General features: G+C 44.1%; 1 protein-coding gene across 3 annotated transcripts; it reads right to left on the bottom strand.

The window, feature by feature from the left end:
- On the bottom strand, positions 1–27,289 carry avpr2aa (arginine vasopressin receptor 2a, duplicate a). Of its 3 annotated transcripts, none has more exons than XM_010875086.5 (7): positions 26,875–27,289; positions 25,127–25,183; positions 13,105–13,493; positions 12,067–12,312; positions 11,180–11,326; positions 6,373–7,051; positions 1–4,910 (listed from the first exon to the last, which is right to left on the bottom strand). In XM_010875086.5, the coding sequence occupies exons 3-7, from the start codon at positions 13,489–13,491 to the stop codon at positions 4,711–4,713; spliced, it is 1,659 nt and encodes a 552-aa protein (XP_010873388.1). In that variant the 5' UTR covers positions 13,492–13,493; positions 25,127–25,183; positions 26,875–27,289; the 3' UTR covers positions 1–4,710. The 3 variants fall into 3 exon arrangements, with proteins under 3 accessions (XP_010873388.1, XP_010873389.1, XP_019907110.1); XM_020051551.3 differs by lacking the exon at positions 1–4,910 and adding an exon at positions 4,964–5,329; XM_010875087.5 differs by lacking the exon at positions 25,127–25,183.
- Positions 27,290–27,329: the final 40 nt, after the last annotated feature.

The raw sequence follows: 27,329 nt of genomic DNA on the forward strand, positions 1-27,329 counted from the left end.
TTATTTCCAATTGCCTTTTATTTAGACATAACATAAATAAGATATTTAAACATGGCTGGAACATATAGCATGACTTGAGTTCTAACATGTTAAAAAACGGATCCCTGCTCTTTGTAGTTTGTCTGTCAGCCTAATTATAATCTAGTTACATTAATCCAAAAATGTTGCCCCATCTACTACAGGAAGTGTATAATTATGTAGTCCTGGGAGGGAGGTTTCACTGTAACACTTCATTCGGATGGTCAGTCTGAAGATGCTTTACAGACATATCTACATACTATCAAGAACAATTTAAATGAACTATCTAATATCTACTAACACTAACCCTGACCTTAAACCTCATCCTATCTCTGACCTTAACTCTTTCCCTAACCCCTATGCTAACACCTATTCTAAACCTAACCCTGACCTTAATCATAGCAAGCATTTACTAAGTTTTTGATAGTTTATTATTATGAATATCATTGGTATGATGTAGTGTATCTTCAAGTGGTAATGTCGACATTCCAAATAAACTGTAACTCAGTATCGTACTGTCCAATGAGGCCCCTCTACAACAGCAAATACTGTATTCAATTTTACTTTGAGTGAGGCCCCTCCAGTACAGTGAATGCTGTATTTAATTGTTCTAGTAGGGAAGCCCCTCTAATAAATTAAATATTGTACTCTACTGGGAGCAGAGTACAGGATCCTAGAAAAGCCCTAGCTTTGTCCCAGATCTTTTCGTAGTTCCTTGGGCAAGTGACCGCTCATATTAGCGGTGGGCAAGACAGCACAAGCAAACCAAAGAACTTGCTAGCAAGGCAACTCTCTGCTATTATATTCCTGCTATAAAAATAGAGTCACTTTGTTTAGCTGAGTGATTTGGCCAAGTTTCAGATCTGTTTGTGCCACGTTGCTATGACAGTGACTATAGGAAATGACAAAGCAGAACAAACAGATCAGGAACCAAGCTGATTTGGAACATGATTTCCCCTGAATGATCGTCTGTATTTACCATAACACACAATGGAACCTGTCGTTCTTAGTTTCAAAAATAAAAGTAATCTTAAGCACACTTGCGCATACTAAAAATTGAGTATCTAGTGAACATTGTCTTTAGAATTTCACGGAATGCTCGTACATTGATGTGAAAAATGTGATATTTCTAGTTTCTGTGTCAGGTCACTTTGCTCTATGGACTTGACACCATCAAATCCGTTGCATATTAGCAATGCGATATTGCACATTGACACGTTATAGTTCATTCGTTTGCTGTGAACCTGGGAGTCTCTCGCGCGCCGCTGTGTGAAGACTCACGTTTCCTCGTGTTTATGAGTTAATCGCTTGACACCCCGACGTGGCAGCAGCTAGCGGCTGTGGCAGTGTCTGTGGTGAACTGCTCAGAAGCATTTTTTTTTTTTTAAATACAGTATATTCACATTACAGCTTACCATTGAAGCAGTGGCCTGTTAAATTAATTTACTGATCTTTTCCCTCTCTGCCTCTCTCGCTTCTCTCTCTTTAATATGCTCCCATGTGTCTAGTATTGTTTATCCAGAGTATTTATTCAGATTCCTCTCCAGGTCTTATTGCATCGTTGACTGTTTCCCCTCTTTCCTTAGCCTTTCACAAGCCACCATTGTTCTTCCCTTGAAACAAGAGACCCCTCTCCTGGGTGAATAGGAGGATTTCTGAATTCCACTTCAGGCATTTAAAATCTTTTTTCTTTTTTTTTGATTTACTGGAGTTTATCCATAATATTAGCTTTCACTCGTCCTACAGACCAGAGGACATCCTTATCGTCCTCTTTATGTTCCACTTCCAAGAACATTCGTCTCCAGTCTCTATCATATTCTCTGCTTCTTGAATTCTCTCACTTTGATTCCCACCTCTTTCATACCTCTTTCTTACCATCTCTTCCTGTCTCTCTCTGATTCCCTCGCTCTCTCATTGTCTTTCACACTCTCATTCTCTCCCTCTCTGACCGTCTCTCATGCTCTCTTTCTCACTTTCTCTCCTCATTCTCTCGCTCCATTTTTTCTATTATTCTCTTTCTGATTCTCTCTCGCCCTCCTTTTCTCTCACTCTCTCAGTCTCCAGCTGCTTCCAGCATTCTGTGTGTAGTGTCAGCCCGTGCACTGCTCCGTACATTAGGCGTGCCGTCCCGTCAGACGCTCCAGTTCACGCGCTACCCATTCTTCTTGTCCGCCTGTGTGGCGTGAATCGTCTTTAGCCGTGAAGGGAATCGCATTCCTACTGTAACCTCTGTGAACTGGCCACTTTGCAAATAAACCTTGATTCCATTTTGATTTGTTTTGTACTGTTCCGTTTAAACGAGGGGTTTGGGTCTGCTCCATTTGAATTCCCGTCAATTCATGAACCACAATATATAATTCCAAGTCTCTTTGTCTAATTTGAAGTGGAGTTTGGTTCATTTTCTCAATTGACTGGAATTTAAATGGAATTGAACCAAACCCGTGTTTCGACAGAGACAGATATTCAAAGAAAGCCTCATGTGAATGAATACAGAACAGTAGGTTCATACTCCATGGAGGTCTTATTCAAAGAAACATTCAAATAGCTTTCTCAGTTTCCTTTCCTGCTGAGCTGTTGATATATATGTGTGTGTACAATATATAAGCAAATTATATGTACATTAAGAATTCAGGTACTCGTATCACAGCGGTTCGCAACCATTTCATACCAAATCACAGTCAAAAGCTTTTGAGGACCACCATTTGCAGAGTCACAGAATGTTTTTACATAAAATATATTGCAGTTCATATGTCAATCATTTCATCAATGATAGTAATAGATACAAGCCTATAAATATACAAAGTGCATTGACAAAAAGTTAATTTGCTCATATACCACAATACTCCTAATTATTTTTGGAAGAAAAAGAGTGACACTGGGGGGGGGGGGTCCTTGGACCACAGGTTAAAAATGTACATCTACAAACCTGGTTCCCTGAAGGAGGGAATGAGGTATGACACATATGGAGGAAGGATCCTCACCGAGAGAGCAATGTCCCCACACAACGTCCACACAAACTGAAACTGGCCGCAACACAGTGTAAAACTAGTTGCAAACATGCGGCTCCGCATGAACATGTGGGTCCAGTTCTGGGTCCAGACCCAAAGAAACCGAGCCAGCGAAGTTGGCGCCGGGGCAGTTTGTTTCCATGTTCACTCTAAAACCCAGAGGTTGGACGCGGAGGCGGAGGATGGAGCCGAACCCCAGACACCTGTCTGCGTGACTACCAGCCAATCGTCCAGATCGGTCAAACGCTCTATGCCCTGGCACGTCATCGGCGCCGGTGCTGCCGTGGCTTTTCCGGGCAAAGTTGGCCGTGGCACGCACTCTTCCCGTAGTTTCAGGGAGCGTGCCTCTGTTTGACACACCCCTTTGCAGCTTCCTCCGTGACAACAAATAAGAGCACATTTAGATAAAGAAAACAGCTTCCCTGTGACTGCTTTCCTGAACACGCCCGGCCGTGTACCCAAGTGGACAGTTAAGCTGACGCTGGAAAACAGGTGTTAGAGAAGAGTTCCAAGGTAAGAGCTTGTTGTTTTTGGACAGGCGTGAGACCTTCAACTCAGTAGCAATAAAGAGCATACGATCAATGTGGAAAGTGCCAGGCCGTGATTTTATTACCTGGAAGGGCCAGGCTTCCAGGCCGACTCGACCTCTCACTGGCCTTGGTAGGCGTGATTGCATTTTGTATTCAGGCTGCGAACGCACTGAAGCACTTACTCCATACTTGTATCATAGCGAAAGCGAGAGCCACGACTGTCTCGCTTCATATTCCGTCATGTAGTCCTGTAGTATGTCTTCATATTCCGTTATGTAGTCCTGTAGTAAGTCTTCATATTCCATTATGCAGTCCTGTAGTGAGTCTTCATTTCGGTTTTATTCTCCTCTCAGCTGACTCACGTTTCTCCATTTATTCAGCAGCCACCTCAGGTTAGGTGAGGGTAAGAGACACACACTTTCCTGCCCCGTCGAGTGAAACAGACGGATGGACGGACGGGCAGACAGGACATGGATGATTCACAGAGGTCCTTCCTTCCCGGCCATAACACAGCTGTCCTTGTTTCCGTGTTGAGGGAAATATGTTTTCTGCCTGGAGGTCAGCGCAGGCTGTCCTAACGCACCCAATCCAAGGGGCCTGCAGCACTGTAGGTGCTGGGGTGTGTGTGAGTGTGTGTGTGTGGGTGTGAGAAGCACCTGTAAAACACAAAGTACAAGCCGTCCTTGGTCTAGCGTGCGTGCGTGTGTGTGTCAGTGCTTGTCTCTCCTTGTCTTTCTGTCCTTGGCGTACATGTCTTGTCGGCAGACGTGGGGGCGTTGGTGTGTCAGTGCTTGTCTCTCCGTGTCTTTCTGTCCTTGGCGTACATGTCTTGTCGGCAGACGTGGGGGCGTTGGTGTGTCAGTGCTTGTCTCTCCGTGTCTTTCTGTCCTTGGCGTACATGTCTTGTTGGCAGACGTGGGGGCGTTGGTGTGTCAGTGTTTGTCTCTCCGTGTCTTTCTGTCCTTGGCGTACATGTCTTGTCGGCAGACGTGGGGGCGTTGGTGTGTCAGTGTTTGTCTCTCCGTGTCTTTCTGTCCTTGGCGTACATGTCTTGTCGGCAGACGTGGGGGCGTTGGTGTGTCAGTGTTTGTCTCTCCGTGTCTTTCTGTCCTTGGCGTACATGTCTTGTCGGCAGACGTGGGGGCGTGGGTGTGTCAGTGGAGACTGTCCTTGGTGGTGGAGGTGTGTGTGGTGGTGGAGTCGTCCGGTATGGAGCCCCGTCGGGAGGCTCTCGGCCTGCAGCGTAACAGGGCTTGTAGCTCCCTGGACACGGAGCTGCTGAAGCAGGTGTAGATCCACGGGTTGGTGCAGGAGTTCAGGCTGGCCAGCAGCATCAGGATGGTGAAAGCCACACCTGCGGGGGAGAGAGAGAGGGGGGGGGGGGCGGTCAGGACAGGACCAAACGGACAGTAGTCACGCCTGCCCACGCGCACGCACGCAAACACACACACACACACACACACACAGGAGGGCCATTTCATCGGCCGAGTCACAGCAGCAGGGGTCGGCCACCAGCCACCAAATGACAGTCAGAGATGGGAAAACTGGAGGTCATGTTTTTTTCAGGTCTTTCTGGTAAGAAACAACCCCCCCCCCCCCTCAAAATGTTACTAAAATCCTACTAGAACCCCAGTGAAAGGTATCTTCTTATCTTCTTATTTGTTCACTTCTGTCATGTGGTTTGTGGTTTTCGTAAAGACCACTGCTCTTGCCTCCCTGTGAGGTAGGGTAGAAGACTCATCCCTGTGTCTGTCACCAGCGGCCTCGCCCCTACTTCATGGTGATCCCAGTTAAAGACCAAGAGATCAGGAAGACAATGGAGAACTGGTGATTGACAACAGGCTTCACAGCTGATAACAATCAGTGCAGTGTGTGTGAGTGTGTGTGTGTGTGTGTGTGCGCGTGTGTGTCTTCAAGTCTGATGAAATGTCAACATCTGGTCGGGTTGTGAGAGAAGCAGGAGATGAAAACAGGTTATTTACTGACACTGAGGTATGTTCTGCGTGTGTGTGTGTGTCTGTCTGTGTGTGTGTGTGTCTGTGTGCGTGTGTGTGTGTGTCTGTGTGTGTATCTGTGTGTGTGTGTGTGTACGTGTGTGTGTGTCTGTGTGTGTGTGTCTGTGTGCATGTGCTTGCGTGCCAGCGTGCGTGTGCTATCTGCTTCAGATGAGAGAAGTAAAAATTTAATCCAGAGTGTTGAAATTGTAAGGCAGATCTTCTTACAGTTGGGATTTACATGCTTTGCTCTGCTATGCCTTTTTCTGCCAGCAACGCCACGATAACACCATATAGGCTTTCTCTCCAACACTTGCGCTGACGTCTGGTTGAGTAATGTTAAGTGATGTTGTGTAAATGATGGTTCTGGAGCAGCGGTGGCTGGTGGGAGTTAAACGTGTAAAGGAGGGGGGTCTCTACTGTTTCCCCAGCAAAAGGAGGCTGAGGAGATTCCATCTGACATAAGAGCAACTCCTCAAGTGAGCTACTCCCCTGGTGATTTACTCCCTGAAGTATGCACGCTGTTGTAGGAAAATCGTAGCAAAGGCTCATCAAAATGGATTGTATCAATCAGAAAAGGAAACTATAAAAGAATATCAAAAAATATATAAGAATACCAAAAAACTCCCCAAATGGAAGTTAGATATCTGAATTAAGTTGAGAGGATTCAAATTCCCCCTGTGTGGAGATTTGAGTTGAACTGTTTTGGGATGTTTACTATGCACAATGTGTGTGTATTCAGGGAGTGTGTGTTGTGCGTGTGTGCGCGTGCGTGTATGTGTGCATGCATGCGTGTGCAGTCGGTCTTCTTGGATCTCTAACCTTGGTCAGGCGGGTTGGGGTCCCAGGCGGCCCACAGCTGGACGATGAAGAATGGTGACCAGCAGACTGTGTAGACCATCACGATCACCAGAGTCATCCTCACCGTCTTGGACATGGCCTTGGAGATGCTCGGGGGCATCAGGGCCAGGGGGGGCAAGGGAGGGTATTCCGGGGGGGCACGGTGGGAGCAGGGGAGCTCGTAGGGCGAGTGGGACTCGCGGGAGTAGCAGCCGCCATTGTTGGGAGCTGCTGTGCCGGCCCATCCACCGACCCCTGAGTCACATGACGGAGGGACCGGGGCCGAACCGGGGCCCCTCGGATCATCGGGGCCAGGGGGGAGGGGCTTGAAAGGCTGTGGCTGTGCGGCTTCCGCCGTGTGGTCGTCGGGACGGTTGCCGTGCTGTGGACAGGGGCGCCGGCAGTCATGGCAGTCTGAACGGGGCGTGGTCTGGCGGGGGGGGCAGTTGCAGAGAGAGCAGGAGGGGCTGTGCTTCAAACTTTTAAGGGGGTGTGTCCCCGCCGACCCTCCGCCTCTGCCCCGCTCCCTGGGCACTGTGTCGTCCTCACTTCTGATGGCGTGGAAGCGGAAGATCACGGCCCTGTCCTTCTTCAGCTCAGCGGACGCCACCCTCTCGGACTTCTGGTAGATGTTGTTGTGAATCTCCCTGAAGATCTGGATCTGATGTGAAAATAAATGAATAAATAACTGTTAAAAGTGCCTGGGGTTTGTCACCCTTTGACAGCAGCAGTGTACTAAGAGTAGCAAAATACACCAGTCAAAATAGTGGTTGCACATCTGCAGGTTGTTATTTCAGTCACTCCATTAGTTGGCAGTTTGCAGAGCCCATTTATTATTGGTAATGTGGCCATCTATCTAAACTTAGCAGTAGTTGTATAAATAATTATGGCCGAATGCTGACCAGCCTGACATGCCCTACCCCCCCTTGGGGCACCCCATGGGGCCCCCCCACAGGCCCCCACTGACTTTGTTAGTCATTCTCACAAAGACATCATTAGCATGAAAATATGGGTAGAATTCTGGGAAAAATGCCTAGTAACTGGAAAAAAATCTACTCAGTGCAAAATGAGTGAAAATGCATGACTTGTGTTATAGAGTTGCTGTAAAGATTCTCTGTGATGTATTTTTACAGTAAAGTACCAAAACAATCGTAACAATCTTCACTGTTGAAATACTTACTGATGGCCCTGTATGCCTATACACTAGATATCAGAAGACGTGTGCTGAGCGTTTAGGATACACAGGACATGGCTATATTCCACCAACCACCAATTCAAAATGTCCCAAAGGAGCTTGGGAAGAGAATTACAGCAGACTCCTGGACCCCCCCCCAACACAGACACCAAACAGACTTATTGTCCTTTTTTGATTCACTTATAAGAATGAGAGAGCACATGACTTCAGGTCAGGGCAAACCGGGCCTTAAGACATTTATTTTGCCTAACTGTGGAACAAAAACATCACATGACCAGTCCTGTGATGAAGTACTATTTGAAACTCATTTTAATTCTTTAGCTAAGTTTAATTGGGCTAGCCTGGCATAATAGAATTGTCCCAGAACAATAGACCTGTCTATCTTGGGAAGTCCAGGCTGGCTATCGACTCGGCTTCACTACAGGCATTGGCTGCAGCGTTGTTTCCCAATGAAAACAGCAGCAGTATCTGTGTTGTGTCCATTGTCATTGTCCAGCTTCAAGAATAGGCAAGGTTTGACTCTCTATGCCTTAGTGTGAGTGGATAATTTTTTTTTGAATGACTGGTTTGGTTTGGCTTCCGGTGAGGCCGACATAACGTCCCATTGACACCTTTCAAAGAATCCTTTGTCAGAGAAAAGAAAACGAGAGAATTACAATTCCCCAACCTTCTGACGGCTGGGGTCTGGTTGGTCCTGCACGGTGGACAGTGTTGGGGCAGGAGCAGCAGAGGCTCTACAGTACTCTGTGTTAATTAGGCCAGCGGAATCAGTAAATAGCCGGACCATGTAAATATCTTTCCTTAAATAGCGCCCCCCCCCCAGAGGGACATAGCCTAGAATGTCTCTATCCCCCACGGGAAGCTACACAACACCAGCAGCCCTAACAGCCGCACGCCCTCCCCAGCATTTCTGGTCTGACAGAACCCCTGCAACTGGTTCAATCTGCCCACTCTATTAAAAAACAGATTAGCCCCATTCGAAGTTTGTATTGAATTGTGAATTAAATGTTTAATTCCCCTGCCAATTTTCATGGTGTCCAATTTGTGATTATGGCCTCGCCTCATCACTAGAAATCCTTAGCAGGTTTGGGAGAGTCGAACATCAAGACACGTGTCCTCCAAGCCATTCTGCCTCATACCACACTTTTCACTAAACCAGGAAGTTTTCTACGGAATGTAGGCACTGAGAGAATGTCTCAGCAACAACCATGACTGACCTACCATACCAGGGTGCTATACATTCGGTGGTTTTTAATGTAGCCGAGTGACAGAGGCATCAGATCCACTGAAGCTGTCCAATGTAGAGCTTAGAGCCGTTGAAGTGTCTTCAGATTAATTCCAGGATTGTTGTCACTGTTGTGTCTTTGTCATACCTGGCATACAGTGCTCATTAAGGCTGGCAGTGTATGTGGAATGTGTGTGTGCGCTTGTGTGTTTAAGTAGCACTAATCATTTACTGGCAGACAGTGCTCATTAAGGCTGGCAGTGAGTGGGGGTGTGTTTTGTGTGTAGGTGTGTGCACTCAAATTCCTATTAAAGTGAGGACCACATTTTAGAACATTTAATTGAGAACCTTTGACCATTTAAGTGAGGATTTTTTGGGGTATCTTAACTAATGACATATTATCTTTTTTAGACTTGGGGTTGAGGTTAGGGTTAGAATTATTGTTAGTTTTCGAGGTGAGGGTTAAGGTTTGGATAAATGTTATGTTAATTTATCGCATTCGTAAAGCATGTTTCATTACAGAGGAATCATCTCAAACTGTATGACAAAGAAAACAATAAAATAAGACATAAGAAAATAATAACATTTAATAAATTAAAGAACTATAAGATAAACATTTTATTAAATATAAAGTATCTCACAAAAGTGAGGACACCCCTCACATTTTAGCAAATATTTGATTATATATTATATATATGTGACAACACTGAAGAAATGACACTTTGCTACAATGTAAAGTAGTGAGTGTACAGCTTGTATAACAGTTGTATATTTGCTGTCCCCTCAAAATAACTCAACACACAGCCATTAATATCTAAACCGCTGGCAACAAAAGTGAGTAGACCCCTAAGTGAAAATGTCCAGATTGGGCCCAATTAGCCATTTCCCTCCCCAGTGTCATGTGACTCGTTAGTGTTACAAGGTCTCAGGTGTGAATGGGGAGCAGGTGTGTTAAATGTGGTGTTATCGCTCTCACACTCCCTCATACTGGTCACTGGAAGTTCAACATGGCACCTCATGGCAAAGAACTCTCTGAGGATCTGAAAAAAAAAATATTTGTTGCTCTACATAAAGATGGCCTAGGCTATAAAAAGATTGCCAAGACCCTGAAACCAAGCTGCAATACGGTGGCCAAGACCATACAGTGGTTTTACAGGACAGGTTCCACTCAGAACAGGCCTCGCCTTGGTCGACCAAAGAAGTTGAGTGCACATGCTCAGCGTCATATCCAGAGGTTGTCTTTGGGAAATAGACGTATGAGTGCTGCCAGCATTGCTGCAGAGGTTGAAGGGGTGGGGGGTCAGCCTGTCAGTGCTCAGACCAAACGCTGCACACTGCAACAAATTGGTCTGCATGGCTGTCGTCCCAGAAGGAAGCCTCTTCTAAAGATGATTCACAAGAAAGCCCGCAAACAGTTTGCTGAAGACAAGCAGACTTAGGACATGGATTACTAGAACCATGTTCTGTTACTAGAACCAAGATAAACTTATTTGGTTCAGATGGTGTCAAGCGTGTGTGGTGGCAACCAGGTGAGGAGTACAAAGACAAGTGTGTCTTGCCTACAGTCAAGCATGGTGGTGGGAGTGTCATGGTCTGGGGCTGTATGAGTGCTGCCGGCACTGGAGAGCTACAGTTCATTTAGGGAACCATGAATACCAACATGTACTGTGACATACTGAAGTAGAGCATGATCCCCTCCCTTCGGAGACTGGGCCGCAGGGCAGTATTCCAACATGATAACAACCCCAAACACACCTCCAAGACGACCACTGCCTTGCTAAAAAAGCTGTGGGTAAAGGTGATGGACTGGCCAAGCTTGTTTCCAGACCTAAATCCTATTGAGCATCTGTGGGGCATCCTCAACTGGAAGGTGGAGGAGCACAAGGTCTCTAATATCCACCAGCTACATGATGTCGTCATGGAGGAGTGGAAGAGGACTCCAGTGGCAACTTGTGAAGCTCTGGTGAACTCCATGCCCAGGAGGGTTAAGGCAGTGCTAGAAAATAATGGTCGCAACACATAATATTGACACTTTGGGCCCAATTTGGACATTATCCCTTAGGGGTCTACTCACTTTTGCTGCCAGCTGTTTAGACATTAATGGCTGTGTGTTGAGTTATTATGAGGGGACAGGAAATGTACACTGTTATATAAGCTACACTTTGCTACTCACTACTTTACATTGTAGCAAAGTGTCATTTCTTCAGTGTTGTCACATGAAAAGATATAATCAAATATTTGCAAAAATGTGAGGGTTGTACTCACTTTTGTTAGATACGGTATGTATACAGAAGGTTGAGGCATGAATATATATTTTTTTGTTTTCAGTCCACACGTGGATGGATGTGAGACGGTTTGCTGGACGGTACCTGGCAGACGGTAATGACCAGCGCTGGCAGTAAAAACACTGCTATTGTCATCCAGGTGACATACGCCTTGAGACCCCACGACTCAGCGAACTGACCCCAGCACTCAAACTCTCCCGGAGACACCTCGGACCGCGAGAAGATGAACAACTGGGCATAGGAGTGGAGGAGAGATGTGGATGGAGGGGATGTGGAGGAGAGAGAGAGAGAGATGGAGAAGGAGGAGCGAGGGAGAGAGAGCGAGAGGGGAAAGAGTGAAAGGTTGAGGGAGTAGATAGGGAGTAAAAAACAAAAACAAACAGCAATAAAATAAACAAGCTTAAATTTGCTTCAAAAGCAACAGAATAGGAGACGATGGTGTCTAGGAAACTTCCGCTGATTTTAAGATACTAAACACACGCCTAAAAAGGAAACATGTTGAATGTTACTGCAGTCTGCAGTCCCAGGGTTCTGGGCACAATAGGAGTATTCCATTGAGACTTAATTTCCTGCGCCTGCATTTTAGCTATCTTTGGTGTTCACCTGAGGTCGCCTCATCTGAACAGCGGGGTCGATGTCCTGGCCTCCATCTTGGAGCGAAAGGTGGAAGCTCTACCTGCAGGTTAGCCCTAACCCTACAGCCCAGGGCTCTACCTGCAGGTTAGCCCTAACCCTACAGCCTAGTGCTCTTCTCTACCAGAGCGTGTGAGCCACAAGCTTCCACAAGCAATAAAATAAACATTATGGCCATGATTTGATGACAAAACAATCATTTGTTAGTTTGGGTTAATCCCATTTTTATTAAATGATCTTCAGTTGCACACAAATTTGTTGGACAGGCAAATTTAGGTTTAGGTCAGGGTTGCAGCCAGGATAAGAGTTGAGGGTTCAGGGATAGTGTTTCTAATTACCTGTGGTATGGAGAGCAGAAGAGCCAGGCCCCAGGCGGTCATGATAGGGGTGTTCCAGCGTGACACAGACCCGCCACGGTACGCCTGCAGGGGGCAGCAGATAGCGTAATGCCTGTCCACCGTCATAGCTACGATCATATAAGAGGATGCAAACATCCCTACGATCTGAAGATATTTTATTGAGCGACACAGGAAATCAGGCCCCTGGAACCTTTCAGTGATGTCCCACACTAGCTGGGGAAGGACCTGAGGGACAGACGTGAACAAAGTGAAAATCAGGCTAAGCAGACTATGTGAGGTACTAACGTACTACTAGCATATCTACATATCGGTACGTGTTTGTATGCATTATTGAATCTGAGCAAATTAACTCTTAAATTCCAAATTCACTTTAACGCTCAGGCCATTTCCAGTGTGTTTGCAGAACTGCACATACTAAATAATAGTGGGTGGGGATGTCATTTAGGATAAGTCCTCACTCAGCTCAATATAAAACGGTGTTGTTATGTCACCTCATTAGAGAGGCTGAGAATAGCTGACTCATTGTTACGGATGTACTTAGAGCCTCAAGTACACAGTGTATAGTGATCACGCCAGCTAACTGCACCCCATCCAGTCCTGTTACATAAGTCACTCATGTTACACTACACCAATGTTGTGCTTAGCAACCTGAACGGCTTCAATGATATAAATAAACCCTCAGTTACTGCTGCTGTGTACTGGCCATTATGAGGCTGTGAGGCCACCAGTCGGCCATCTTGGCTCTCCAAGTAAGACAGCAGGTCTCCATAGGAATTAATAACATTTCTATTAAATGTGGGACAAACTTACATGAAGAACAAAATTACCCTGAATTTTTCATTGATGTGGAGACAGTATGAATACAGGGCCAAAAATGAATGTAGGAATGAACAACTGATAACAATTGCATTGTATAATAATAAAAAATAAATAAATAAATAGAAAAAAAAAATATATATATATATTTATTTTACAATCAGTACCAAGAGGGTTTGAGGGGTTGTCCAGCAGTCTCACCTGGAACAGCGCCACCACCAGGTCAGCCAGACACAGGTTGACCATAAACAAGTGCATGGGTGCATTGTGTTTCCGCCTCCGGAGCAACACCCACAGCACAAAGCCGTTCCCCAGGGTGGTCAGGGCCAGCACCAAGCCCAGGACCCCTATCTCTGCCCGGGCCAGGCCCAGATCTCTCCCCCTTGGCTGGGGTGAGGCGTAGGGCGCGGTGGACGTGGCGTTCTCAGGGATTATCCAGTAATAGGACCCCGCGCCTCCGTGGGAACCATTGAGCGACGAGAAGTCGGAGGAGAGGGAGGAAGTGAGGTTGGATCTTCCTGTCGCCACGGACGCCAGAGAGGGCCGGCCCAATCTATCCCAGCCCGTTTCCCCGGAGATGGTTTCCATGCCTGCAAAATAACAAAAACAGAACAGTGGTATTCAGAAACTAATATTGATAAAATCTCCTCCTTTGTTTGTTTCAGGGAGAGAGAGGGCAGAGAGGGCCTGCGGAAACGACCTAATCCTAAAGTCCTCTATTCTGCCAGAGCATGCGAGTAAACAGCTTCCACAGGCAATGGAATGAACTGCAGGGCTGAGATTTGATAATAAACTATCTGTTTATTAGCTTGGGACAACCCCAGGTTGATTGAATGATCATTAAATGCCTGTCAAATTGTTCGACTGGGAATTTGCCGTCCTCTTCGTCCGTACATTGTTGCGCTCTGTCTTTCCAAACATCTGGCCAATCCTTCTTTGCATCTTTATTTGACTTCTTCCTGGGTCAGAATCACAGAAACAAACCCAGGGACCTTGTTGAAACAGCTGCATACTTCAAGCAAGAAAAGAGAGTGAGACGGACGGATGGACAGAATGACAGACAGGCACACAGACTGACACGGAGACGAACAGAGTGAGAGAAGCCGAGAGAAAAACGGAGAGACTGAGCACTAAAATAGAAGAGATCTGATTAGGACCAGTCCACTCCCGCTATCTCTCTCTCTCTAGGCGCTTTTCGAAAGACACTTTGATTCATTGATTTTGATCTTCCTGGTATGTTTGTCATGAGGCTTCTAATAACTTTTACAGGCAATGCCATTGTCCTGTTGTACAAACTCGTCTAACAAACTCGTCCTTTATGACGACTATTTTGTTTGAATGATATGTTTAGTAACAATATTTGACAAAAAAGAAACAATTGAAATGTCATTATTTGATTAAATGTTTTCCATGATTGACAGTATTACATTCCAATTTAAAAGAGTCGATACGCTTTACTGAATATTTCCTGTCAGTATGTATGTAGTTCAGTAAAGCTGTGTGTTGGTCTGTCTGTCTAGCTCTCTCCTTCTGTCTGACGCAGGTCCAGCTCTCAGTTTGTTTTCTTTCTCATACTTTCCCCAGCTTGATTTGACAGCTTCTCCCTATATCCTTCTCTATATATTCCTCTCGCTCTCTCTCCCTCTTTTTCTATCCCTCTTATTCTCTATAACTCACTGACTCTCTGTCTATCCTCAATCTCATCTCAGCCTCATTCTCAGTTCCTCTTTCTATCACTCAGTCATTCTCTAAACCCATACCTCAGTCTGTCCCTAACTCTCTATCACTCAGTCATTCTCTATACCCATACCTCAGTCTGTCCCTAACTCTCTATCACTCAGTCATTCTCTAAACCCATACCTCAGTCTGTCCCTAACTCTCTATCACTCAGTCATTCTCTATACCCATACCTCAGTCTGTCCCTAACTCTCTATCACTCAGTCATTCTCTAAACCCATACCTCAGTCTGTCCCTAACTCTCTATCACTCAGTCATTCTCTATACCCATACCTCAGTCTGTCCCTAACTCTCTATCACTCAGTCATTCTCTAAACCCATACCTCAGTCTGTCCCTAACTCTCTATCACTCAGTCATTCTCTAAACCCATACCTCAGTCTGTCCGTAACTCTCTATCACTCAGTCATTCTCTAAACCCATACCTCAGTCTGTCCCTAACTCTCTATCACTCAGTCATTCTCTAAACCCATACCTTAGTCTGTCTCTAACTCTCTATCACTCAGTCATTCTCTAAACCCATACCTTAGTCTGTCTCTAACTCTCTATCACTCTCTCCCTCTTGTTCTCAACATTCCCCTCTCCATCCCTCCACTCCCACACCTTCACTTTCATAATCTCTTTTAAACATTCTTCCTCTCGCTCTAATCTTCTCTCTCCGTCCCTCCTCTTTTTTATCCCTCCTTTCTTTATGTGTGCATTCTCCCCCCCCCCTGCATTCACACTCTTTCCTGATCCCAATAAAATCAGGATCATTTTCTCTCTCTGAAAAACAAATAAAATGAAAGTAAATACAACTGATATGAATGAAACTGACAATTTGACAGAGTCGTGGGATGAAGAGAGACCATGACCAAATAAACAGAGAAAGGGAGGGAGGGGGGGGGGGTGGATGGAGAGGAAGAGTGTAGTGGGTGGGGGGTGGAGGGGAGGGGGTGGGGGGGAGTAAAAGAGGGAACATCCGGGCAATAGAGACAAGCCATTCAGATTGAAATAAACAGAGAAGGTGAAGAGAGATGAAAGGTAAGATCTGGAGGAGGGGCGGAGGGCGGAAAACAGAGATGAAGACAGGAAATGAGGTCATAACGTGTCTATTATTATCACAGGGACAGCTGGTGGCACCTGACTCATGTCATCAAGAAATTAGATGTCCTTTTGTTATATATGTACTGTATATGTTCTACTTGTCTATTTATTTTGACTTAACTCCAAAGCTTTCTATTTGTCTATTTGTTTATTTATTTTTACTTAACCCAGTCAGTATCAACCGGTTATTACAGCCTACCTGTTACTTAATGAACAACAGGTTGTTGTCAAAACTGGAATTACTTAAAACCACTCTTATTATTTCTTAATTGGGTGAGACTGACAAGACATTACAAGGACTGTACTCAGTCATACCACAGCCACTTAATTGGTCATTTGCTGCTAAAAATACTGTTCATAGTGCCTGGTAAGCATGATAAAACGGTATGATATATTTCTCTAAAGTGTTACCAACTGTGGCGCTCTCTTCCAGAGGAATGTATCAGTAGAAAATACCTGGGTTCAAACACTATTTGATTGTCATTATCCCACTACCTCACTTCTTTATCTCACTACACTGAATGTCTGCTCTTTACTGTCTGGGCAAGGTTGGCAACTCCGGGACTATTCCGCCGGTCCATTAAGCTGGGCAAGTTCGATCAGGGAAAGATAAAGTATTTGAAATGATTTCAAATAGTATTTGAACCAGGGTTTAGTTCAAAGGCGTGACAGCCCAACACAGCTGCACCGCGGCCTCTCCGCCCGACCTCTGTCCTGGGCTGGACCGCTCCGCTCTGCAGCAGATTGGGAGTGATTGAGAGACAAGAAGCAGAACCCCTTCTAGGGTATCTCGCTCTCTCAAGTGTGTGTGTGTGTGCATGTGTCCGTCTGTGTGCACATAATATGCCTGCACGCCCATATGTGTGGCATTCGCCCATATGTCGGTGTGTGCTTGGGTGTGGGTGTGTGTCTGTGTGTACTTTCCCTACCCTTTCAGGACAAAATTCCCCAAAATGTCTTTCATCTCTTTCATTTGATGAAAAGATGAAACAAACTCAGGACTCATATTTCAAAATGGTTTAGCCCAGTTTTGCTTTAAGGTTATAGTCAAGAGTTAAGGTTATGGTTAGGAGTTAAGGTTATTGTTAGGTTTAGGATTCAAGGTTAATGTTAGGTTTAGGAATCAAGGTTAGTGTTAGGTTTAGGAATCAAGGTTAGTGTTAGGTTTAGGAATCAAGGTTAGTGTTAGGTTTAGGAATCAAGGTTAGTGTTAGGTTTAGGAATCAAGGTTAGTGTTAGGTTTAAGTATTCAAGCTAAGTTTCTAAGGTTAATGTTATGGCAGGGTTAAGGTTAGGGTTCGCTTTCGTGTTACAGTTTAGGGAAAATATAAAGCAAAAAAACGATGAATCATGACATTTTATGATAACGTAGTGGTGTGTGTTAGAGTTTAGCCCATTTCTGCTATCTGTGAATCCCCATAGGGTTACAAACCAAATATCATGAACCTTACAGCAGACATTGCCATAGATGGTGATAGGTTCAATAGTACTTTAATAGAACGTATCTCTGGAGAAGCTGGGATGATAAACAGTGACACCAACCATACAGGCTTACAGGCTGATATCGTTCATTAAGATAAGTACCTGACTGGAGAAATAGGAAGTTTGAAATGAAATCCATTTGAAATGTTTATTTAAAAAGAGAAATGCGTAGGACTGTCTCCTTTGCACCACAGTTCCTTTAAAAAAAAGGCTACATTACTGAACACACATGAAGAACTGATGCACATTTTTGTAATTAAGTTATTGCTGTCCCATCAATTTGGGCCATTTATCAAACTATATACTAAATAATCATATTTTTCTCCAAACTCTGCCCACTCTATAATTTGTGCCAGATTAATAATTGATAAATTGTATTTTATTACAGTGGTGGGACTTGGATCTCAGTTTTTAATCAGGTAAATAATGGGTACTTTTCAGGCAGATAAAGGGGACATTTCATAGTTATTTGTTTAAGGCGGAGCCCCCACCACACTTGGTCTCTTGTCTTGCCACTTGCCTGTTTTTAATCAGCGAATCTCTTGGTCAGCATGTCTGAACCTGGGGACCCCAGGAGCCCGTTTCATCTTTAATCGAAAATCATAAGGAGCTTCTTTATGCTCCGGTAGCCCCTCTCGGTCCGTTCCTCCCCGCCACTCCCTGGGATAATTGATGGCCTTGGGACTGTGTCTTTAACTCTAGATAAAGTCTCTGACACACACACTCACAGACGTGCACAAACACACACACATACACACACTCCTACCTGACAGGCTATCCCCGGAGATAATCACAAGATAATCACCGTCACAGAAGGGTTCACTTAGTTGCTTTTAGTCTCCTGCTCCCTCTCTCCTCTCTCCTCTCTCTCTCTCTCTCGCTCTCCCACCTACATGTCTTTCTCCCTTTTCCCTCTCCTTTCCCCCTCCTCTCTCTCTCATTCCATTCCTCATGACCTGTTCAATCAGTACTCTCTGTGACCCATGACCTGTTCAATCAGTACTCCCTGTGACCCATGACCTGTTCAATCAGTACTCCCTGTGACCCATGACCTGTTCAATAAGTCCTCCCTGTGACCCATGGCCTGACTGAGCACCAAGACGGAGACCTCGCGAGTGAAAGACCATGCTACGGTGGTAATGATCTTCCTCTCGTTTCAGCTGCTGAACCAGGGACGGTTGGTGCTCATGCCCAATCCGAGCGCCAACCGCTCTCGTCCGGTTCGTCCGGCACCAAACTGGAGAGAGACAGACTGAAACACCAAGGTCCATGACTGTGAGTTACTTTGAGACATGCATTGAGGATAGGAAATACCTCACGAGCGGTGTTCGATAATTGGAAAAATAAATGTGTAGAACACACATAAGTGACTGCGGTCTCCCTGGCCGGGGGCGGATGAAGCCTCTTCAGTCCTTTCCTCCTCCTTCCCAGTAACATGTACTGTTTAATAATCACTGTTAGACATCATCCCTCGAGCGAGGAGCAAGACATCGGTTTACCGCAGTCTCACTCAGAAAGACGGATACTTGGAATACCAGAAGGCCTCCCTGGTACTCGTTGCTGAGCGTGCCCCAAGGACATCATTGGATTTCAACCATGTTCCGTGTTCCAGAACCTCCATTTCCATTTAAGTTACAGTTGGTGCATCCAAAAAACATAACTGGACAGATTGTTGTTGAACTGCCCAATACTGAAGGTTAATTACAGACCGCAAAACACTCACATACAGGAAGAGTTCATGTCTTGGTGTCCTAACATAAGCCAGGGTCTATAGGGAAAGAGTGCTATTTGTGTTTGTACTGCCACTACTTTTGGCTGCCACTACTTTTGGCTCAGCTCTGGCTCACTATTGTTTTACACCCTGCACTGTTCAGTGTAAAAAAAAGACCCTCTCCCGCAGCACTCCCTTCACGTCAAACAGAACGCATGTCAAGTATGATTTGAATAAATCACACATTAGGCATTTCACAAAGCAGAACTTCTGTTAAAGCAGAGATTTACTACACAGGTCTTTGCAAGATAAGCGTTTGTTGTTTCAATGACATTTCAAGAACTTCCTGTACATGCTGGAGTGCCGCAGGGTTCCGTTCTGGTGCCATTATCGTTCACTATTCATGTAAATGACCTGTGCAAAGACGTTGCTGGTGCTAAGGTACACTTACACACAGGTCCCACAGAAAATGAGGCATTTTTGTACATTGCATATGGTGTTCAATGTGGTCCAACACAATCTCTCACAACCTCAAACTGGTCTTATGAGCCAGGAAAACAAAACAACTGGAATCCGGGTATATGTTGACGAAGCTCTTCTTCAACAGCTTACTTGAAAGTATACCCTTAAAATGGGATTTTTCTTTAGGAAAAAGCCTTCTTCATTTCAAGCAGGAAAATACTTTTTTGGGGGGGGGTTATGGTGATATTCTGCACATGAACACCAACGCTCCAGGGTTTTGCCTGCACAGGCTAAACAGTTTTATGAAGCCCTTAGATTTGTGACAAACACCTGAACATTATTGTGCTTCATGGGCTAAATTCCCAGACCTGGATTAAGCCTATCCCCGTACAAAACAATGAAGCTCAATCTCGATCCCGCGAAACCTGCACTATATTACTTAGCTGCATTGCCGTCCAGTTACAGACACAATGGTATGTTATTTTTCATCTTAGGGCAGCTGCCAATATATGTGGGCACTTTACTCACATTACAGAGTCATGGAAATTACCCTCTGCGGATTTCTTTAATATATATATTACTTATATTGGGGTATTTTAATATTTTTATTGAGGATTAGGAAGGAGAGGGAGGCATGCATGCCGACGGAGACAAAGAAGAAGAGCGCAGTCCGCTCAAAAACCAGTCGATAGGGGTCATGTCAGGTCCGGAGTATGGAGCTCAGACGGCGACACAAGACTCGCTTTTCAACCCCTCAAACCCCACAAACAAGTACATTTAACTTTGCTGACCTATTTGGAACACATGGTTAAAGGATTTGAAAAGAGATCATTTTATTCCAATCTGCAGCCACGGGACATTTTGCTTTGCACCATTTAAAGTCTTTAACTTTTGTTTATGTGCCCCCTTCTGTGTTGTGTTGTATATACATCAATAAGCATATTAAAAACAAAACTGATTAGGAACGTAATGCCAAGAATCGTCGGAGGAAGGTCTTTGTGTCTTCGGAGGTGTCTCTTAAGGTCTGCACAGCCTTGTGACTGTCAGGAAGGAAGTTCCAAAGAGGTGGCGCGTGGGAGGAAGAGGCATGGCCCCCATTGTTCGAAACCGGATCATTGGTGCACGAAGCATTTTGCCGGGACTTGACTGTAGTAAGGGGCGAAGATCGGAAACTGCAGACAGGCGCTCAAGCGCACTCTGAAATATTTGAGCTTACACATTACATTCAAATGTAGGAAGGACCGCATCATTTCTAATAGTCAGTGTATGTGAAAAATACAATTGTCAGAGCTGCTATCTGATCACTCAACCTGCTTACTGTCAGCCTGTGAATAATAATTATGGCCGAGAATCAGTAATGTATCGGAAGCTTGATCGGATATCTGATAAGGCAGTTCAGAACTAACAGTGGCTGATATTTAAGCAGCCTGTCAGCAAAGGTCTGGTCAATGTAGAGGTCAAAGGTTTGGTCCATACAGAGGTCAAAGGTCTGGTTCATGAAGGGGTCAAACATTTGGTCCATGTAGAGGTCAAAGGGCAGGCCCATGTAGAGGCCAAAAGACTGATCCATTTTAGAGGTCAAAGGCCTGATCCATGTTGGGGTCAAAGGCCTGGTCCATGTAGAGGTCAAAGGTCAGGTCCATGTAGAGGTCAAAGGAGCAGCCCTCCTACAAAAGAACTGATGAGCCAGGAGACAAAACAACAAATACGGAGGTCTTGAATGAACAGTAGCCTTTGACATTAGATTCAGCTTGGGGTGTAAAACACAGAGGGGGTCACGGTAGGCACACACACACACACACACACACACACACATTCTCTGCACATCAACTGTTCTTTACATTTGTTTTGATTTGTGTGGTGCTGTGAGTCATTCAATCCAATCTCTGCTAACCTCACTGCCAGAAAACAAGCAGCCCCATTCCGAACCTTCATTCAAAGTTCACTGAATTGTTCTGTCATATTATTTTGCTAGATGGAGTGGGGCCCAGTCTCACTCCCTTTAGAGCTTAAAATTCAGTCTGCTTTTCTTCACCTTGAAGCTTTTACCCTGATTAAAACAAATGAACCCGATCCCGTTTTTTAGGCAGAGGTAAATGAGTGCACTGCACAGAACTTGTCCTTCACTAGTCTTGTAATATCACATCAAATGATCATTCAGGTACACATTTTTTTGTTTCCTATGCTAAATTATCTCATATTATCATTTCTTATCTAGATATGTTTACTTTATTATTAATAGAATATTAGTAGAATTAAAGTATTATAAACAATATTACTTAGACAGTGTATTCATCCCTTTTCAAGTTAACAAATTACTTCTAAAAATAAGTCTGTGAACTATCACTTAATATTTCAATATTTCCAATCATAGGTACTATGACCATATTCTGCCATGTGTGGAGCCATCTGTCTTCCTTTCCACCTTCACACCTTGGATTCCTCTGTTCCCTCCATCCCTCCCTCGTCTCTCGTCCCTCCCTCTCTCTCCGCCCCTCCCTTCTCTGTCTTACAGAAGCTCGTAGCCATGTTTCCAGCCCCCTAGGCAGTCACCCCCCACTTCAAGCAGGTAGTTATAGTGCTTGGGAAAACATGCTGTGGGTCAGATACATCTTTCAACATCTCCTCTCAGTCCTTCTCTCACTCAGCAATCAATATACCTCAATATAACATTACAGATAAGATGAGTTTATTTTTTTACAGCGTGCGGAACCATCTGTTTTCCTGTACCCCTTCATCTCTCAGACGTCTCCATTCCCCTGACACCCTTCTCTCACACCCACTGCCTCAGTGCCCCCCCCCTCGTTCCACCCCCACCCCACCCCCCCGTTCCACCCTCCCCCTCTCCGTTCAAATCTCTCGCTCCCTCCGCTAACACGTTCTGTGAGTGTCCATCCGTCAAACCAGGCTAAATGAGACGTGCCAAAATGTGACTTGGATCAAAATGCCGCTGGTTCACTCACACACACATTCAAAGGCACACACACACACACGCACACACACACACACACACACATTTTGCCTAGTCTAAACTTACAATTGGGGGTAATTAGTAGAACATAACAGATGCCACTTCTAAATTTGGTTGTGCATCAACAGTTCTCTTGTTATCTCAATCACTGACAGTTACTCAATCAGCCATATTGTATCAGCAAATCATTTTTTGATTCATACTCAATCAGCCAGCTATCTACAGCAGACTTGGAGTTATCGTAACTGAATACTGGCTTAGCGCAAAGTGCACATGCCAAGTGGTCATTTTAATTCTCCATCAGATATCATATGGACATGGCAAGTCGTTGCAAAATGTGTAGAAATCCAGGAAGGTACGATGTTTCTCCACCCAATAGCTCCATGTTCGCATCCACTATGGCAAAATCAAAAGAATTGCACTAAATATTTTCCAGAAAAGTATATTTCATCTTCTGAAATTTAATAATAACTGTTTCATCTTCTGAAATGTAATAATAAGTATGTTTAATCTTCTTTAATGTAATAGTAAATATGTTTCATCTTCTGAAATGTAACAATAAATATGTTTAATCTTCTGAAGTGAAAAACAATGAAATCTTTCATAGCCAGAGTTACATACAAATGTCTGTAGAGCCTAAAGGATGAAGCTACAAACTCATAAGTACACCATTTAGACTCAACTGAGCCTTCGGGAACATGAGGATGTTTGTAGTTTTGCCCAAAGGCTTCTCCTTTGTGTATTTTTGTGTTATAATGTATTCACTGAGATCAGTTGTTACAATTTATTACATACCATTGTGTTATATTGCACTGAAAAGCATTTTATAATTACACAGTCTTGGATTGGTTTTGGCTGTAAAGCAAAGAAAACGATAAACATTATGCAACACAAAAACAAAAGTACACGCACAATTACACACACACACACGCAACACCGCGGCAATCAGCCTGCCTTCCTGGAAATAATGCATGAGTTGACCTTGTGTGTGTAGGCCCACTGTCTAAAGCCATCGTTTTCAACCTGCGGTCAATACTGCTCGAGGTTGGCCATTTTTATTAGCACTTGACCCCGCCCCATCACAGTGACTTCGTGGGACTCAAAGACCCGGCCAAGACATACCTTTTAAAATGCTCACAGTCACAATTTTATGTTGCAAATCTGTTACTCCTCAAATCAGGGCCCCTACTAATCACGAGTACTGGGAGTCGTGTAACCGTTTATTAACCTTGTCCAGTCAGTTGTAAATGAAAATGACCATTCAGGCTGCACGAGAATGTCCTCAGCGCTCTCTGCATTTAAAATACTCAAGTCAAATCCAAATGCCACTGTACTGGAATCCTTGTCTGCCTCTGTCCCACAAACCCCCCTTTCAAGCGTTTGGACTGTACGGCCCTGTGAAGGACCTGCGACACGTGGTCCCACGATGCCGTCCCACGATGCCGTCCCACAACGCCGTCCGTTGCCAGGACGGCCTTCTAAGTGGATGCACCTCATTGCACACGCCGACGCAGCGGTCCCTCACCAGCCTGCGTTGAAGTTACACGTCTGTGCGTTGCTGGTTGACATGGACCTGTGGGTCTCGGTTGCCTGGGGGGTCCATTCCAATCCCAAACCTTCATACAGAACCACGCACGGCACTGGAACTGGAACAGCGGCTTGGTTCCGGAACTGACATGAACCGTAATGAAACTGACTGTTCTGCTGTTCCTGCCAGCACAGGATTGGGGCCAAGTCCCAGGTCGAAACTGATAACGCCTGGTTCACAACTCTATTGATCACTATTCTTGTAATATATTGTATCATTAACTAATAGTGCTCTTATATTGTCAAACTGCAGGTCCCTCTCAGTTGGTCAACCAGTTATTACTCTCTATTGACTTAAAAAACACTTTAAAAGGTGTCAGGTAAATGATAAGGGGAGAAATGGGCCAAGTGATGTCACTGGCCCACAGGCTTCTTTGCCTGGTTGAGGCTTTTGCTGTATATTCATAACAGAATACAGAAAATAGATGACAACACGGAATAGAATGAATAACACAGAACACAAAACAAAGCCATATTCAGTCACATTCTCTTTGATGTACCTACTTTAATCATATTTCCATATATACGATAATCTCCACACAAATTCCAAATGTAATCGTGGTCATCAGCACAAGTTGCGTCCTTTAGGACAAACCAATGATTTGTTTTCCAGATGGAAGCTCAGGACGCATAATCAAGAGAGCCATTTGAACATCTGTCTTTTCCTCTGATTGAAATATGCATAGCATTACTGTACATTGTGCCAAAGGAAAGAACAATTTATTTAATACTTTTACTTAATAATAATAAACATCAGGATTATGATGTTCAGCACAATACATATTATATTTAAATATTGAAAAATCTAAATCAATCACAGACGTTTTAATTTAGTCTATGTGCAATTCAAAACAATATAAGTGGATACCTGGGTTCAATAAATGTGCAATTCAAAACAATATAAGTGGATACCTGGGTTCAATTTAAAGATTAATAAATGTATTAATCAATTAACATGGAATGTTTTGGTTAGTGTGACAGAAAGACACACACATACATGCCTATACGGTAATACACACACTCACTCACACACATACACACTCACTCACACACATAGCAGAAAAATGTGATTATTATTTCTTTTTAAACATGGTGAGTACTTTATCCTTCTCCCTCTCCCTTTATCTGTCTACCTCTCCCTTTATATTCCTCCCACTATCTCTACTTTTTCTTCTCTCTTGGCTCTCACCTTTCTGTCAGTGCATGGTCAATCTCCTCATGTGTATCCTGTCCTGCCTGAGAGATCCTAGAGCAGTGGAAGGAAGGACAGAGATATGGTTGGGGAGATAACCACATCCTACAGACACATCTAGACTGATCCACGCTTCATAAAAATGGCACAAACACACATAGACTGTATTCTCCTTATGTGTACAATAAAAAACAAGGACAAATCATAGACTTAACGGGGGCGACTTCTGAACTATTCCAGGTATTTGTTTGTGTTTAATCTGATCTAGAAGATAATAATTAGGCCAAACATTGTCATCAAATGATATTAGATTAGATTCAACTTTATTGTCATTGAACATGTACAAGTATAGTATAGGCAGTTGGCATCTAACCAGAAGTGCAAATAGAAGATTGCGGAACATTTGCAAGTGAAATAATTAAGAACGACGTATGTTATAGGTGGGATGTACCGAGCGTATAACACAGAATGTAGCTACAGTTATTCCCATGTTTATCCTTTAGGATGTTTATCATATTTCCATTGATATGATCAGATCCTCATAAGTTTGAAATGTATTTGGGTCATCAAGACAAGCTGGGTCCTTTAGGACAAAAAATGATTTGTTTTCCAGATGGAAGCACAGGACGCATAATCAAGAGAGTCATTTGAACATCTGTCTTTTCCCGTGATTTCTCTGATTGAAATATGCATAGCCTTACTGTACAGTGTGCCAAAGGGGACTCAAAAGGAAAGATCAATTTATTTGACGATGCTTACTAAAGAAATGATTACTTAATATTTGATAATAACATTAAGCATACACTGGTAAGGATTCACAGCAAAACAAATATAGAATAAAATGATTAAATATTTTTTTACAGATGTTTTTTTTTATAGAAAGCTACCAAGGCATTTTTGCGATCAAGGGCTGATGTACGTGGGCAGTATACAGGGAACAGGCCTTTTTGTCCTTGTCAGGAAAAGGGAGAGACTAATTATTTTCCGTCAACATCAAAAGGGATTACGCTGACGATTAACCGCACTGGACAGCGTGACAATTCCCAGGACCTCCAAAAAGAATCTCCAATCAAGGCTTTCCCAGCCCACCTTTAGGTACAAAATATTTAAAAAAATATAATTAAATAATTTGATGTAATATGTGACTTTTGCCATCGACAGTTGATCTGATCACTCGTTGTAAACCAGAATATCTATAATTACATTGTTTTTATACACATTATTTTAATACCAACCCAAAATATGTTGCGATGTCACACTACGTAAATATTCGGGACATTTGCTTTAAAACTACTAAAATATTCACAGGTCCCAGGTGACGCATTCTGAATAAAAAGAAAGGCTGGGGACCTCTGCTCTACAGGCTCCGCTCTATAGGTCATTTATACAGTCAACAAACTAACAGAGATAAGTTGTACACTAACTGCTGTTTTCACCAAAGAGACATGCCTGAAGATCTGGGCCTGCTGGTTTATCATTAAACTTTCAGTATTATGTTGTGTCATACTGTCTAGTCTTACGCAGAGTCGTCGTAAAAGAGTCCCGATGCGTTCAATTTCAAGAAACACACAAAAACACACACACACACACACAAACATACAGAAACACACACACAGACCTCACTGAATATTCATTGTTATTAACGGCTGTGTACAAACACAGCCCCTACAACTGGTAAGGGTTATGTTACTAGGCAGCAAAGAGAAAGGCAGCGAAAATACTAACATGAACTGGTAGAGACTTACTTTGCCTTGTGGTCCTCTTCAGTGATGTGTCACTAAAACACGTCTAAGTCCTCATGTTTGTCCCGGTGATTCAACAGAGATGTCCATGCGCTGACCCACGTGCCCGTGTTTGTGTTGGGATCATCAAATCGGTTTTGTCTGTTTACTCCGGTCCGGATCAGGAGACCGGGGTCTGACCTGCCAGTCTCAAAGTCTGTGTGCTCCACAGAGCCTGGACAGTGAGTGAGGCTGGAGGCAAATGCCAGTCAAGACTTGGTCAGTCAATATGTCTGCACTGTATAGCCTTGCGATTGACGGCACGTCGGTGCCTTGCAGTTAGTTCAGAAGAGTCTGTGAGGGTAAATCCGTTTCCAGGCACCGTGTGCTTCCTCTTCCATCTCACTGGCACGAATGAATTTAAACTCCATCTGCTCTAACCATCCCTCCCTCCCCCTCTCCTCCCCCTCTCCTTCCCC

Source organism: Esox lucius, chromosome 12 (assembly GCF_011004845.1).
Source record: "Esox lucius isolate fEsoLuc1 chromosome 12, fEsoLuc1.pri, whole genome shotgun sequence".
Lineage (NCBI taxonomy): Eukaryota > Metazoa > Chordata > Actinopteri > Esociformes > Esocidae > Esox > Esox lucius.